Source organism: Lagenorhynchus albirostris, chromosome 10 (genome assembly GCF_949774975.1).
Source record: "Lagenorhynchus albirostris chromosome 10, mLagAlb1.1, whole genome shotgun sequence".
In the NCBI taxonomy this organism is placed as follows: domain Eukaryota; kingdom Metazoa; phylum Chordata; class Mammalia; order Artiodactyla; family Delphinidae; genus Lagenorhynchus; species Lagenorhynchus albirostris.
The window spans coordinates 40,306,572-40,321,187 of NC_083104.1; the positions used below are offsets into that span (position 1 = coordinate 40,306,572).

At 42.8% G+C, this 14,616-nt stretch overlaps 1 protein-coding gene across 3 annotated transcripts in view; it reads left to right on the forward strand.

The window, feature by feature from the left end:
- Positions 1 to 14,616, forward strand: part of SMARCC1 (SWI/SNF related, matrix associated, actin dependent regulator of chromatin subfamily c member 1) — a 181,286-nt gene that overhangs the window by 155,818 nt on the left and 10,852 nt on the right. For all 3 annotated transcript variants that reach the window (XM_060162096.1, XM_060162097.1, XM_060162098.1), the window contains exon 26: positions 6,271 to 6,532. In XM_060162096.1, coding sequence (XP_060018079.1) covers positions 6,271 to 6,532 — 262 coding nt within the window. The remainder of the gene's footprint in view (positions 1 to 6,270; positions 6,533 to 14,616) is intronic.

Here is a 14,616-nt window from a genome sequence, read left to right on the forward strand (position 1 = left end):
CCTGCGTTGGCAGGCAGATTCTTAAGCACTGTGCCACCAGGGAAGCCCGACGAAGACTACTGACCCCAGTTGAGGTGAGGATGCTGAGCTGGCCCTGGGTTCGAAACTGAGAGGGTCTGCCCAAGTGTGCAGCCTTCCATGCCAAGCAGATAGCAGACATCACTCAAGAGAACAGGTGTCAGACATGGACTGTGTTGGGGACTGAAGAGAACTGGAGGGCCTGGGTCCTACCTAAAGCATTCTTATTTGGATTAAAGGGGGAAAAAAATACTTTGAGACCAGTGAGAATCTCTGTGTTGATCTCATTTATAGCTTCTGTACTTAATGCTCTCGTTTGACTAGGTATAGAAATTGTATACCTTTGAAAAGAGAGACATTGTAGGAAACTCAAAGCTGTGAGAAACCTGGACCCTGTCCTTAAGGAGGTGAGAGGGTAGATGAGAAACTGACACAAAGATACCATGAGGTAGTGAGGCTATGGAAAGTCAGAGGAGAGGAGGCCGTGATTGGCTCAGATTATCAAGGAAAGCTTCCTGGTAGAGGAAGGACTGATGTGAGTTGTAGAAAAGGTCCAAATCCAAAACTGTGAAGAGAAGGGTATGATTGCTGAGGAGACTGAAGAGTCAGCTTGCCCAGAGCTGATGGCTTTCACATCATAGATGATGGATTAAGTTCATTTTTTCATTTGGCAAATGTTTATTGAGCACCTACTTTGTTCTAGGTGTATTAAGTACTGGAGATAACACTGGTGAATAGAACCCAACAAAACTCTTTGCCTTGGTAGAACTTAAATAATTAATGAAGGATGTTAGATGTTATGTACTTTGTATGTATATGCATGCATATATACTGTGTATGTATACATACGTGTATGTTTCAGGCTGTGTAAGTGAGATTGGGCGGGGCAAGGGAAAGATTTCAGTTCTAAGTGGTGTCATCGGTGTAAGCCCTGTTGAGAAACTGACAGTTGGGCGAATGTCTCTAAGCCCTAGAAACAGCCAGCATTAGAGAGAGACTCTGAGGCAAGAGCGTGACTGACATGTTTGGGAACTAAGGAGTAGGTGGGGTGGGCTGGGACATGAGTGAGTAGGGAGAGATAAGATGGTGAAGGCAGAGATGATGGTGCCCTAATCACAGAAGTCCCTGTAAACCATCCAGAGGCCTTTCATTTTACTGTGATTAAAATGTGGAATAATTGCAGGGCCTATTTTATTTATTCCATAAAAATGTGGAATACATGCAGAAAACTGGCATCATCTTCCTTACAGTTAAGTGGCGATCAGTCTCTCCACTGTCTAGAGAATATAAAGTGACAAGTTTAGAAAAGGGGAGACTGGTGAGGAGGCTGTTGGGAAGTCCACGTGAGGTGGTGATGGGCCGTGGAAGTGAGGAGAAACGGTCAAGTTCTGGATGGATTTAAAGTTATTACTAATGGGACGTCCTCACACACAGGGTGTAGGGTTAGAAAAGTTTGTGGTACTCTGTGATAAATTAAGGAAAAAAGAACAAAAAGTTAATTTTATACTGCCCCAGGAGAATTGTATTTAACTTTGTTTTCTGCATATTTGTAGTAATTCATCTCTGTACTGCCTGTCATATAATTGAAACTGTTATTAGACATGCACCGTGACATTATGGATAGTTTTATTTGAGATTAAGAAAGCTGTACTTAGGACTGAGCAGGTTTACTTCTGATTCAAAAAAAGACGTAGGGCCTCAGGCAGCAAGCACTTTACAAGGACAGAATGACAGTCACAACAGTGGTGCTGTGTCCCCCTTTGGATTTCTGCCTCCAGTGGAGCAGAAAGATGCAGTTGTGTTGTTTTGTTTTGCCAGAGGTGTAAGAAGGAATGAGTATGTCTGGTTTTTCTCTTAAGTGGATGTCCGGTTACTGATACCAAACCTTTCAAAGGAAGGTGTGTTTACTTCAGTTCTGAGGCCGAGTAGTCAGAGGCTTCAAGTCTTGGCTGGTATTTCGACCCTTAGCAGTGTAGATGGATTTTTGAGGCCCCCACCTTCTTTTACTCTTTCCCACCCCGCCTCCCTGTTCTATGCAAATGAAGTTGGGAGAAGAGCTCTGTGTGAACTTCAGCTGCACTTGCAGCTGTGTGTGTGTTTGGGGTCTTGGTGTAGAAAAGTGCTCTGTTATGTTCCGGTTCCACTTGGATTCGGCTGCTTTATACATACACAGTGTAGGAATGAAGGGGGAGAGGAAGGCAGGGTTTGAATGCAGTGGGGGTGGGGATGTCTTCAGATCAGGGCCACAGGCATCTTTGTATGAAACTGGGTTCCCTAGAGCCAGATCAGAGTCTTGAAAGAAAGTGGACAGATTCATTAGCGCCCTATTTACGTGAGTAATTTACACTATCTGGTTTAGCTGTTGGGGCTTTATCTATAGTCCTTGGAAATAGAAAAGGGAGAGAAGAAAATCGAGTTATCTGAAGCATATAACTTGGGTAATTTTAGTATTTTGTTTTGTAATTACAAAAATAGGTGTGATGAAAATTTTTCAAATAATAAAGAAATGGATAAATTAAAAAGTGTCTTCTACCCTCAGTTTCATTCCTAGGAATAATCACTGTTAATAGTTTAGTGTCTTCAGAACATTTTCAGTGTATATGTAATGTTTATACATGGGCACAAAGGTTTTTTTTTTTTTAAATATAATAGACATAAATATTGTTGCAACTTGCTTTTTTTTTACTCAGTGCATCTCAGACATAAATGTACATCAAAAATAGTACTTTAATGACTAGCCTTATACAAATATACATACAGTTTTCTAGGACAGATTTCCAGATGTGGAATCACTGGGTCATTGGTTATGTGAATTTAAAATTTGCTCAGTACTGTCAAACTCTCCTCAAAGATTCCCACATTTCATTGCCACAGAAGTGAATGCAGTCTTCAGTTGGATTCAGTAACAGTAAGATATCTATAACAAGAGAGGTATTTCTTCTGGATGGTGGGGCCAGTATGTGTCCATAAGCTCTGTTGCATGTGCCCTAGAACAGAGGTGGCCCTCTGGAGCCAACTGGTAGCCTGCTGTCTGGACGTTGCTCTCACTTCAGAGGGCCTATTCATTCCACATTGGATCTAAAGCTTAAACTGGGTTCTTTTCAGGGATGTGTGTGTTTAATCACGTCCTTTTTAATTCTTCTAATTACCTTCTATGTTTTGAAATGACAGATGAAGCTCAGGAAAAAATCGTATAATTGACGTTAATTCATTTGTAAACTAGGAAGATTGGGCAAATTTTTCTTTCCAAGATTAATACTTCAATACTAAGGTCAGTTCCCAAAGAAAGGCTGGTTCAGTTAAAAAAAAAAAAAAACACTGAGATAGGTAAGGCAGAGACTAAAATTTCCCTTCAGAGACACAAAGTCTTCCTCCAGTAACAGTTCAGGTTTTTATAAAGCAGATCTTGACCTATATTCTGGAGTTCTTATGTAACTGCTGGACTTCAGCTGACCTGTCCAGACCAATAGTGGCTGAACAAAAACATAGGTTGAGGTCCTTTTCTGACAACCTCTTAAGTCTAACCTCAGCAAAGTGCTAAATTTCCTGGAAAGAATGGTTAGAAGAAAGCAAAACCTTTCTGACCATAGCACTTATGGTCAGAATCTTTAAATTCTGTTTTTTCAGAATCTTTAAATTCTGTTTTTTCAGTCTGCCTTTTACTTACATTATCTCACTGATTAGTCATCTTGCAGAGCTGGACTTCCAGAGGATTCTCTTGCTGTTTACACCTTGCAACTCCCTTCTGATTACGAAAAGAAGGATATGTCAAACTGAGCCAGGGTTTAGCCTCTTCGGGTCACCGTTAGAAAATGAAGAGCCCGCACCAGCCTGTTAGACCATGGTAACACCATGTTTCCTCCCTCCTGTGATAACCCTCAGCCACTCACAAAATCGTTCGTTTCAGATCTTCTCCCAAGGGAGACTCTGCAAGCCAGCGAACCAACAACGGGGATATAAGCGTTACCATCTGTTCTTTCCTTTTCTTCTCCTCATCTGGCCATGCCGCTTGTCTTCATGCTGTGTCCACGGCCTGTCTTCCAGCACCCCATCTGTCTATGGACATTCCCTGCTTGCTACTCCTGATAGCCAGTGAGGCTTCTCACTAGGTTCCACGGGGACTTCTCCCCAAGCTGCTCTCTGCTAAGAGCCCAGATTCATAAGCTAATTCTCATGGGTATTCCACTTAGATTTTGCTAATGATAGTATGTAGTATTTATCTATAAAACTGACTATTCCTGAAAGCTAAAATGTTACATTTCCTTAACTTATCAAATGCCTTGGAGTAGTGCTCTCCAACAGAAATACATGAGCCATATATGTAATTAAAAATTTTCTAGTAGCCACGTTAAAAAAAAATTATAATTTTTGTTTTGTTTTGTTTTGTTTTTGGCTGCATTGGGTCTTCGTTGCTGTGCGCGGGCTTTCTCTAGTTGTATCGAGCGGGGGCTACTCTTCGCTGCGCTGCACAGGCTTCTCATTGAAGTGGCTTTTCTTGTTGCAGAGCACGGGCTCTAGGTGTGGGGGCTTCAGTAGTTGTGTCACTCGGGCTCAGTAGCGGTGGTTCGCGAGCTCCAGAGCGCAGGCTCAGTAGTTGTGGTGCACGGGCCTAGTTGCTCTGCGGCATATGAGATCTTCCCAGACCAGGGCTCGAACCTGTAACTCCTGCATTGGCAGGTGGTTTCTCAACCACTGCACCACCAAGGAAGTCCCTATAATGATGTTTTATTTAATCCAGTATATGTATATAATGGTATTTTAACATGTAATCAATATGAAAATTTTATTTTTTTCATTCTGAGTCTTCAAAATTCAGTGACTATTTTACATTTATAGTACATCTCATTTCAGATTAGCCACATCTCAAGTGCCCAAGAGCTGTTGTGGCTGCTGTAGAAATGCCTCCCAGTGAATAAAATCTTGCTGTCAAAAATGGTGAGATAGAACATTATAGAAAAGCAGTAGTGCTATTAACCCTCCGTATGATCTTTATACTACTAGAAATCTGGATTTTTATTTCCATTCCTGTTAAATGTGATTTTCTCTGTCAACCCTGGGTTAAGTTAGTTTTCATAGCTTTTAAGGTGGGCTCCGTTTTCTGCACTAGTGTCAGGCATATGGCTTCTGAATTTCCTAACTTCTCTGTATTTTAATTTGGGTCCCAGAAAGATTATCTTTTTTTTAAAATAAATTTATTTGTTTTTATTTATTTATTTTTTGGCTCTGTTGGGTCTTCATTGCTGCACACAGGCTTTCTGTAGTTGCAGCGCACGGGCTTCTCATTGCAGTGGCTTCTCTTGTTGTGGAGCACGGGCTCTAGGCACGCGGACTTCAGTAGTTGTGGCACTTGGGCTCAGTAGTTGTGGCTCGCGGGCTCTAGAGTGCAGGCTCAGTAGATGTGGCACACGGGCTCAGTAGTTGTGGCTCGCAGGCTCTAGAGCACAGGCTCAGTAGTTGTGGCACACAGGCTTAGCTGCTCCGTGGCATGTGGGATCTTCCCAGGCCAGGGATAGAACCCGTGTCTCCTTCATCGGCAGGCGTTTTCTTAACCACTGCGCCACCAGGGAAGCCCCCAGAAAGATTATCTTGAATATTGAAATGCTTATATTCTTCAAACCACGATTCATGTAAATTTTTATTTAAGCTTCTAAAATATGCTGTGAAAGTGTCACCCAGTATAATTTTGGGTACTTGGAAGCTAAGATTTACAATGGTACTGCCAAAGTTCCATATAGAAAATGTGTATCTTTGCAGCTAAGGCCACGTCCACTCATCCAGAGGATTTAACTCTGGTGTCACATTCTAAAATAGTAACCAAAAGGATCACATGCAGAAGAGAGCACCTGGAAATGTTGGTTTGACTTGAAATACTAGTATCTAAGGAACTATTAAGAGGACAGGAGAGGCTTGTTTCACCTGGGAAAGAGTAAGGCAGTCATGGAAACAGTTTTTTAAATATCTGAAGGCCCGCCAAACAGAGGGAATTACAAGTGTCCTGAGTATAATAGCCCCCCACTGGGTGAAGGTTCCAAGGAAAGGCAGGCCTTATACTTAACATAGAGAAGAACTTGACTTCATTCTACTCAGGAAATAATGCCTTTTCTCTCACTGTGGTTGTTTCAGGAGAGGAGGTGACTATGTAACTGTGATGAGCTATGTGGAACTTAGGCATCATGTAGATATCCTGTGTTGGCATCCAATCGTGAAAGACTCTCCGGATTTCATTTCTCTTCCCCTTCCTTTTCTTAATAGTTAGAACAACAGAGGCAGCAGTTGCTTACTGAACGCCAGAACTTCCACATGGAACAGCTGAAATACGCTGAGTTGCGAGCCCGACAGCAAATGGAACAGCAGCAGCATGGGCAGAACCCTCAACAGGCACACCAGCACTCAGGGGGACCTGGCCTGGCACCACTGGGAGCAGCAGGGCACCCTGGCATGATGCCTCATCAGCAGCCCCCTCCCTACCCTCTGATGCACCACCAGATGCCGCCGCCTCATCCACCTCAGCCAGGTGAGAGGAATGCTCTGCTCACCACTCAGTCTGGGGTCATCCCTGTGGCACAGAGCATCAGAGGGGGCAAACCACACTGTTGGTGATTTCTGACTAAAACTGTTCAGAATGTCCATTGTCATCTAGGATATTACACACAAGTGAATCTGCTTTTATAGCCATCACCACATAATGCCTGCCATGTTCTCTTTCCAGGGTCCTCTTGGCATTATGCCTTTTTCTTGGGTGGGTCGACAATATATCCCAGAGATCCTTAAAAATTCATTCTTGGATTGTCTACATTTTTTTTTTTAATTTATAGACATTCTCGAAGATAGACACACACAAAAAGAATAGCACAATGAACTCTTATGATAACGATCATCACCTTTCTGGCATTCTTAACTTTTTGTTATAGAAATCTTCTACTATAGACAGTAGTAGAGAGAATAGCATAATAATCCCTCAAATACCTATTGCACAGCTTCAGAATTATCAACATTTTATCTCTTCCTCCTCGCTTTGGTGTGGGAGACTTCAAAACGTATCTCTAACCAATGGAAATCTTATTCTTTAACATAACCTACTATATTACACCCAACAAAAGTAACCATAATTCCTAATAACATTAATTAAATGTCTTTGAATGCTTCATTTGTTTGAATTCGCTAATAGTTCTCTTAAATCTATTTTAACGTTTTAACAATTCACCCTCCCTTTTTTTCTTCTTTTTTAAAATGCCATTCATGTGTTTGGCTGTACCCGATCATGCACTCAAAGTGCATGGTGTCATTTCACATATCCTTCCCCCTCCTTTCCTCCCTCCCACACGTCTCCCATAAATAAACCACAGGATGGTGCTGGATATTTTAGTAGGTTCAAGTTCACTTTGGCGGTGCAGGCATTTTTCCTGTAATGTTGGTTCTTTCTTGGTGGCGTTCAGATTGGTCAGTGGTTCTGGTGTTCCAGAGTTCCCCATTAGACTCACTTAAGATTTTACCTGCCATTGAGAGTTGCTTCCTAGATCATTTATTTTACCAAGTGTTACAAAATGATAAGATTTCTAAATTTATTATTCTGTCTGCATTTATTTATTTATGCATTTATTTATGTAAATGTGCGTTTATTATTTATTTATGTAAATAAATGTATTTATTATATATTTATAAATATATTTACATTTATTAGCAGTGATTCTTTTATTTAAAAAGCTTTTCTTCACCAATCATTTAGTTGCCCTGAAAATCAATCCTTACAGGAAAGGCTGGATAAATGCTTCATCCTTTCCCTTTATGTATCAGGGATAAATAAATTCCCTTTATTTATTTATTATTTAATAATGAGTTCAACCCCTCTGCCAAGTCACCCACACACACACACAGTCTCCAAAGGTTACCAATAAGGGTTTTTTTTCTGTTGTGTGTGTATGTGTTTAGTATTATGAATTTATTTTTTTATTTATTTATTTATTTTTTTTTTGCGGTACGCGGGCCTCTCACTGTTGTGGCCTCTCCCGTTGCGGAGCACAGGCTCCAGACGCACAGGCTCAGCGGCCATGGCTCACAGGCCCAGCTGCTCCGCGGTGTGTGGGATCTTCCCGGACCGAGGCACGAACGTGTGTCCCCCTGCATCGGCAGGCGGACTCTCAACCACTGCGCCACCAGGGAAGCCCCCTGTAAGATTTTTATAGGTACTTTATAACCATGTGTCAAGTGCTTGCCAGAGCCAAAATTTGTGCTTTCTGGGGAGGTATGCATGTTCTCTGGCCAGGCGTGTAGAGGTGAGCTGAAATAAAAATAGAAAGACCCCGGGCTTCCCTGGTGGCGCAGTGGTTGAGAGTCCGCCTGCCGATGCAGGGGAAACAGGTTCGTGCCCCGGTCCGGGAAGATCCCACATGCCGCGGAGCGGCTGGGCCCGTGAGCCATGGCTGCTGAGCCTGCGCGTCCGGAGCCTGTGCTCCGCAGCGGGAGAGGCCACAGCAGTGAGAGGCCCACGCAAAAAATAAATAAATAAATAAAAATTTAAAAAAATAAAAAATAGAAAGACCCTTGGAGCCCTGAGAAGATTCCCGACATGACTAATGTCAGTTGCCCTGACTTCCTCAAATGACAGAATTTCTAAATCTCATGGAAATAACCAGGCATGTTTGCCTGAGGAAGCCATGACGGAAAAAACTATGATCTGACAACTTGTGTTACCAACATGAATTTTTAATTTACAACCCCAAACATGTTTAGATATTAGTTCTTATTGCCTTGACCCAAAAATGGCGCTAGGTTCACTTTGGGAATCATTCATTTTCATACACATGCATGCACACACACACACACTATTAAATTGCAGTTGTGGAATTTGCTACCATCGTCCCACTTGCCACTTGATCTAAATGACATTTGTGGAGATAGTTTTAGAAGTCTGCCAGGCTCATGACACAGGATACTTTATTTCTCAGTTTTCCTGTCTGTCTGCTTGAGTGGATTTTAAAACCTCCTTGTGAGATCTAATTTTCTTCCAAGTTAAAAGCTATGAATGCATAACAGAGTGATGATCACAAAGTGATTTTTCAGAAACAGTTATTTTAAATTTTTAATTCCTAAAACTCTTGGGATAAATGTTTAGGAGGGGGTTCGCTGTGGCTCCTTGGTATTTGGTTCTTAATGGTGCTAAAGCATCATCATCCACAGTAACTGTTCACAGAGAACTTCTCAGGAGCTCCACCATCTGCATTTAGAAAAGATACCCTTCTTCCTTTTTTTTCTAAATTACATCCTGGTGAGAACAGATGTTTGTATGCCAGGCCCTTCACCCCCAGTATTTTTGCTTACTTCTCATTGTCCTGCCTTTACAGTTGAAGAGCTGGTGCATGCCAAGGCCATGTCACCTTGCTGCATGGTGGAGCCAGGATTCATACTGGGCTCCTTCTATTCCAAAATGATGTCACAATGCCACCTTCCATGATGGAGAACCAAGAGGGTTTAGAGCAGACTCAGATACATCTCTTCTTTTAGGGAGACAGTGGTAAAAAACTAGGGTTCATAAAATAGCCTTTAGAATAAAAATAGGTTATGTTTCTCTTTTTACTTTCTCACAGAAATAGGCTTTTCTTAAGTGAATTTTAAAGAAAATGATCATTGTGTGTATGATGAGAGTGTTTTTTAAAATCTATTTTAAAAAACTATTCTTCCTTCCTCCCTCCCTCCCTCCCTTCCTCCTTCCCTCCCTCCCTTTTTTTTTGGCCACGCCATGCTGTGTGTGGGATTTTAGTCCCCCCAACCAGGGATTGAACCCGCACCCCTGCAGTGGAAGCGTGGAGTCTTAATCACTGGACCTCCAGAGAAGTCCCTCTTTTCTTAAACATTTTTTATTGAAATGTAGTGTACATATGGAAAAATACACAAGCCATAAATATTTTGCTTGATGATTTTTAACAAAGAGAATATACCTGTGTAACCGGTACCCAGAAGCCCCCTCATACCCATCTCAGTCTCCTCCCTGCCCTTGGGTAACAAGTGTCCCGAGGTCTAACATCATAGACTAGTTGGGCTGGGTTTTTTGGGGGGTTTCTGGCGGGGGGCTGCATTGGGTCTTCGTTGCTGCGTGTGGGCTTTCTCTAGTTGCGGCAAGTGGGAACTACTCTTCATTGCAGTGCGCGGGCTTCTCATTGCAGTGGCTTCCCTTGTTGCAGAGCACACGCTCTAGGTGCGTGGGCTTCAGTAGTCGTGGCTTGTGGGCTCAGTAGTTGCGGCGCACGGGCTGTAGGGCGTGAGGGCTTCAGTAGTTGTGGCACGCAGGGTCTAGAGTGCAGGCTCAGTAGTTGTGGTGCACGGGCTTAGTTGCTCCTCAGCATGTGGGATCTTCCTGGACCAGGGATCGAACCCATGTCCCCTGCATTGGCAGGCAGATTCTTAACCACTGCACCACCAGGGAAGTCCCTGGGCTGGTTTTGAATGTTATCTGGATGGAATCACGTACTGATTTTTGTTTGTTTGCCTTCTTTCACTCTTGCTGTACGTGTCTTTCGCTCTTGCTGTTCTTTCTTCTTGTTGTACGTGTCTACTGTGGGGCTCTACCATGATTTATTAATCCATTCTCCCGTTGATGGACATTTGATTCATTTCCATTTTAGTTATTACGAATAGTAACTCCTGCTGTGAACATGCATGTGCACATGTCTTTTGGAGACATAGGTATACATTTCTGTTATGTGCGCCCCTAAGTGGTGGAATTTGTTATGTCCCTAGAGTGGGTCTTAGGATATCCATGTATTCACATTAGTTGATGCTGCCAAAATTTTGCCAAAATGATAATGCCAGTTTACATTCTCTCTAGCAGTGTATGAGAATTCCAGCAGCTCAAGGTAATCATTTTTCATAGTTGCCCCTTTTGTGAGATTGTTTTGGAGTTTGAATGTAAAAATCAGGTGTGTTGGAAAGTAAAATGAAGAAAAATAAATTGAACCCAATAATTAAAAGCTTTCTTAATATTGACAGTTCAGAAAAGGCTGATTGTATTGTAACAGCTGAGTCTCGTACACCATATTCTAGAAATTGGCTAAAGAGGCCTTATATATCAAAGCAAGTGAGGGAGTCTGTAGTGTTTTAGGTGGAGAAGAGCTTTAGTCTCTTATTTGCCACAGGTGTAAGTTAATAAATGGGAGCATGGTCCTTCCAACTAATATTTCCTAGGTTCTAGAAAAGTTAGCGGGCCACAACGTTTATGTTAGGAGCTGAGGGTAATTATCCAAGTCAGTTTGCTAGGTTTTGGTGTTTGGTCGGAATTTATGGTGTGTGAAGGAAGGAGAAAAATCAGCCTCTGAAAGCCAGCAAGGTTGGGGAAGTGGTGAGAAGAAAGTCAAAACAAATATATTACTGAGTGGTGAATTTGTCCAGCTCTCTGACTTCTTAGAATTTAAATAATTTTGTAGATAAATCACATGTAATCTTTCTCCACTTAACTGGCCATCAGTTAGTGGTAGAGCCCATTAAAATATGGCTCATTGTTGTGAATCTGCCAGACTGTCAAACACGTATGGTCCCAGGCACCAGCAGGGCTAGTATAAACTGACACCTGTACATATTCCATTTAGTTTGTACCTCTGCAGTCCTCCCCTCCACCCCTTTAATTCATTCAAATGCTTAGAATTTTTGTATAGAGAGTACCATCTGTATGCTGCTGTCTCTCCTCCTTGGCTTTTATTATTTGGTCCTACTCCTAACTCACTTGGGAGCTCCAGCTTTTTGTAGGTTTTGTTCTTATCTGTGATAAAGTGTCCCAAGTTGATTTGTTTCCACCAAACAGATAGTCAAAGGAAGAATCTATAGTATAAAGTTGGCAAATGGAAACTGGAGGTGGCCATAGCCATCCTTATACCACCCTTAGGTTTTGTTGCTCTTCATAAAATACACAGCACTACATGTCGTCTTTTCATTTAAATTGAAAAACAGTGATTTCATGAAGTGGTTCCTAAATTAAAGGCTTACTGGTTCTTCCTGTAAGACCGCCATTCTAAATGGCACAAGGTGAATAGTCATGACAGCCATCAGTTCTTGAGCACATGCATGGTATCCCTTGCCCACACCCTGGACCATTGTATTCATGACAGCACATGGGGAACCAAGGAGAGTGGCCTGGGTAGTGGCTGCTGTGTCCTGAGATGTTCTTGATTGTGAGCAAGGAGGACACTTCTGACTGCAGGGGGTACCCTCCAGGGGCCTTGGCACCTACAGTCATCTCTCAGTATCCACCAGGGATTGGTTCCAGGAGCCCCAATGGGGGATGCATGAGTATCCATGGATTCTCAAGTCTCTTATATAAAATGGCACTGTACAGTGAATTCAGTCATCCCTCTATATCCATGGATGCAGATCCCATGGATACGGAGGAACAGAGGGCCAGGTGTATTTACAGGAAGATTACCTAAAAATCTAGTATGTAAGTGCAGTGTAAGCTCTGCCCTCCCCTTGGGCTTTTGAACCTAGTTGCAGGGCAGGAATAAAGAGGTAGATAAAGAGAATGGACTTGATGACGTGGGGTGGAAGGGCGAAGCTGGGGTGAAGTGAGAGTAGCATCAACATATATACACTACCGAATGTACAATAGTTGTCTGGTGGGAAGCAACAGTGTAGCACAGTGAGATCAGCTTGGTGCTTTGCGATGACCTAGAGCGGTGGTTGAGGGAGGCTCAAGAGGGAGGGGGTATGGGGACACGTGTATGCATATGGCTGATTCGCTTTGTTGTACAACAGAAACTAACACAGTATTGTGAAGCAATTATACTCCAATAAAGTTCCATTAAAAATAAATAGTAAATGAGGCACTCTTGAGTATTAGTGCCTCATGGATCTGGAGTGAGCCACCTGCATTGGGGAAGCCTTTGTTATGTGTCTCTGTGTGTGAAAAGCAGAGAGAAAAGAACATGTTGGTTTAAATATCTTTATGGTTTCCTCATTAATAACATAAGAATTTTTAGAAGTGCCTAAGAAAAATCAGAGTAGGAATTGATCTGGTTTGATGAGAACTCAGGGATGTTAGACGTTTTAATAATAAAACTAGAATATTTTGCATCAGTTAGTAAAATATTGGTTGTTCAAGGAAATTTCAAGCAAGCCATTAGGCACTTGACTTTTAAGCCCACAAGTTAGACCCACTTACAGAACCCTCCCCGTGGGAAATACTACTTAGGAAAGGATTACAACTACTCATCACTTCCCAGCCTCCCCTCTCCACCCAACTCGGAGCCCCACACTGAAGAGGGAAAAGGACTAGCTCGTCACATCAGCCAAGTCTTTATTATCTGCGGTGCCTTTGGTCCTGCTTGCATGATGTGATAACAAGGCTGCTGTGCCACTTTCCGGAGTAGCAGGTTATCCTTACAGAGAGAACAGTGAGGGCACAGTCTTCAACAAAGAGCGTCTGTGCCCCCCGGAAGCTGCTGCGGGAGGAGCAATCTCCGAGGAGCCTGGGCTTCCCCCTCGCTTGGCCCCGATTGTTATTTCTGTTCTCTGGGATACTCAGCCAGAGAGTGTGTCATGGATGGTTAGAAACAGCAATGAAGTATGCTTAAGCTTGTAAATTCATAGGTTCCCTCTCCTAGTTTTGTGTTCCTTACCCACCTGCCTCTCCCATCCCAAAGAATAAAAATAAAATCCTTAATATTCTTTTAGGCATGGTGGCCGTTAACGCTTTAGTATAAGATCTAATAAACCTGAGAGTGTGAGGGATTTTTCCACTAGGCAAAGCCTAATTTTAGCAAACCTTTCCATTTTTCAGGCTTCAGATGCCTGCTGTTTTAAAAAAAAAAAAAAAAAAAGCTTGTATGTAGGTCAGACTCCCACCAGTATATGCTTTGATACTGCTGTTCTGAAGCCACATCTCTCTTATCTCTCACCTTCCTCTCTACTGGAAAAGGAAACACCTGAATTTTTTTTTAATGGAAACTACATATACACACCCTTTATTTTGTTTGGTAAGGCCTGCTCCGCTTCATTTTAGGTATCTGTAGGTCAGACTTCTTCATGTTTATTAAGAGTTAATGGAAAAAAAAAAAAAAGAGTTAATGGAAATGCCTTCAGACATTGTCATCCATTTAAAAGTGGTGAGGGGCTTCCCTGGTGGTACAGTGGTTAAGAATCTGCCTGCCAATGCAGGGGACATGGGTTCAAGCCCTGGTCCAGGAAGATCCCACATGCCACGGAGCAACTAAGCACGTGCCACAACTACTGAGCCCACGTGCCACAACTGTTGAAGCCCGCGCGCCTAGAGCCCGTGCTCCTCAACAAGAGAAGCCACCCCAATGAGAAGCCCGCGCACCGCAATGAAGAGTAGCCCCCGCTTGCCGCAACTAGAGGAAGCCTGCGTGCAGCAACAAAGACCCAACACAGCCAAAAATTAAAAAAAAAAGTGGTGAGACCTATATCAGAAACCAGAAAACCCAAGGACATTTAGATTTCAAAAGGACAGGGGTTGGGTTTCCCTGGTGGCGCAGTGGTTAAGAATCCACCTGCCAGTGCAGGGGACACGGGTTCGAGCCCTGGTCCAGGAAGATCCCACATGCCGTGGAGCAACTGAGCCCATGCACCACAACTGCTGAGCCTGCGCTCTAGAGC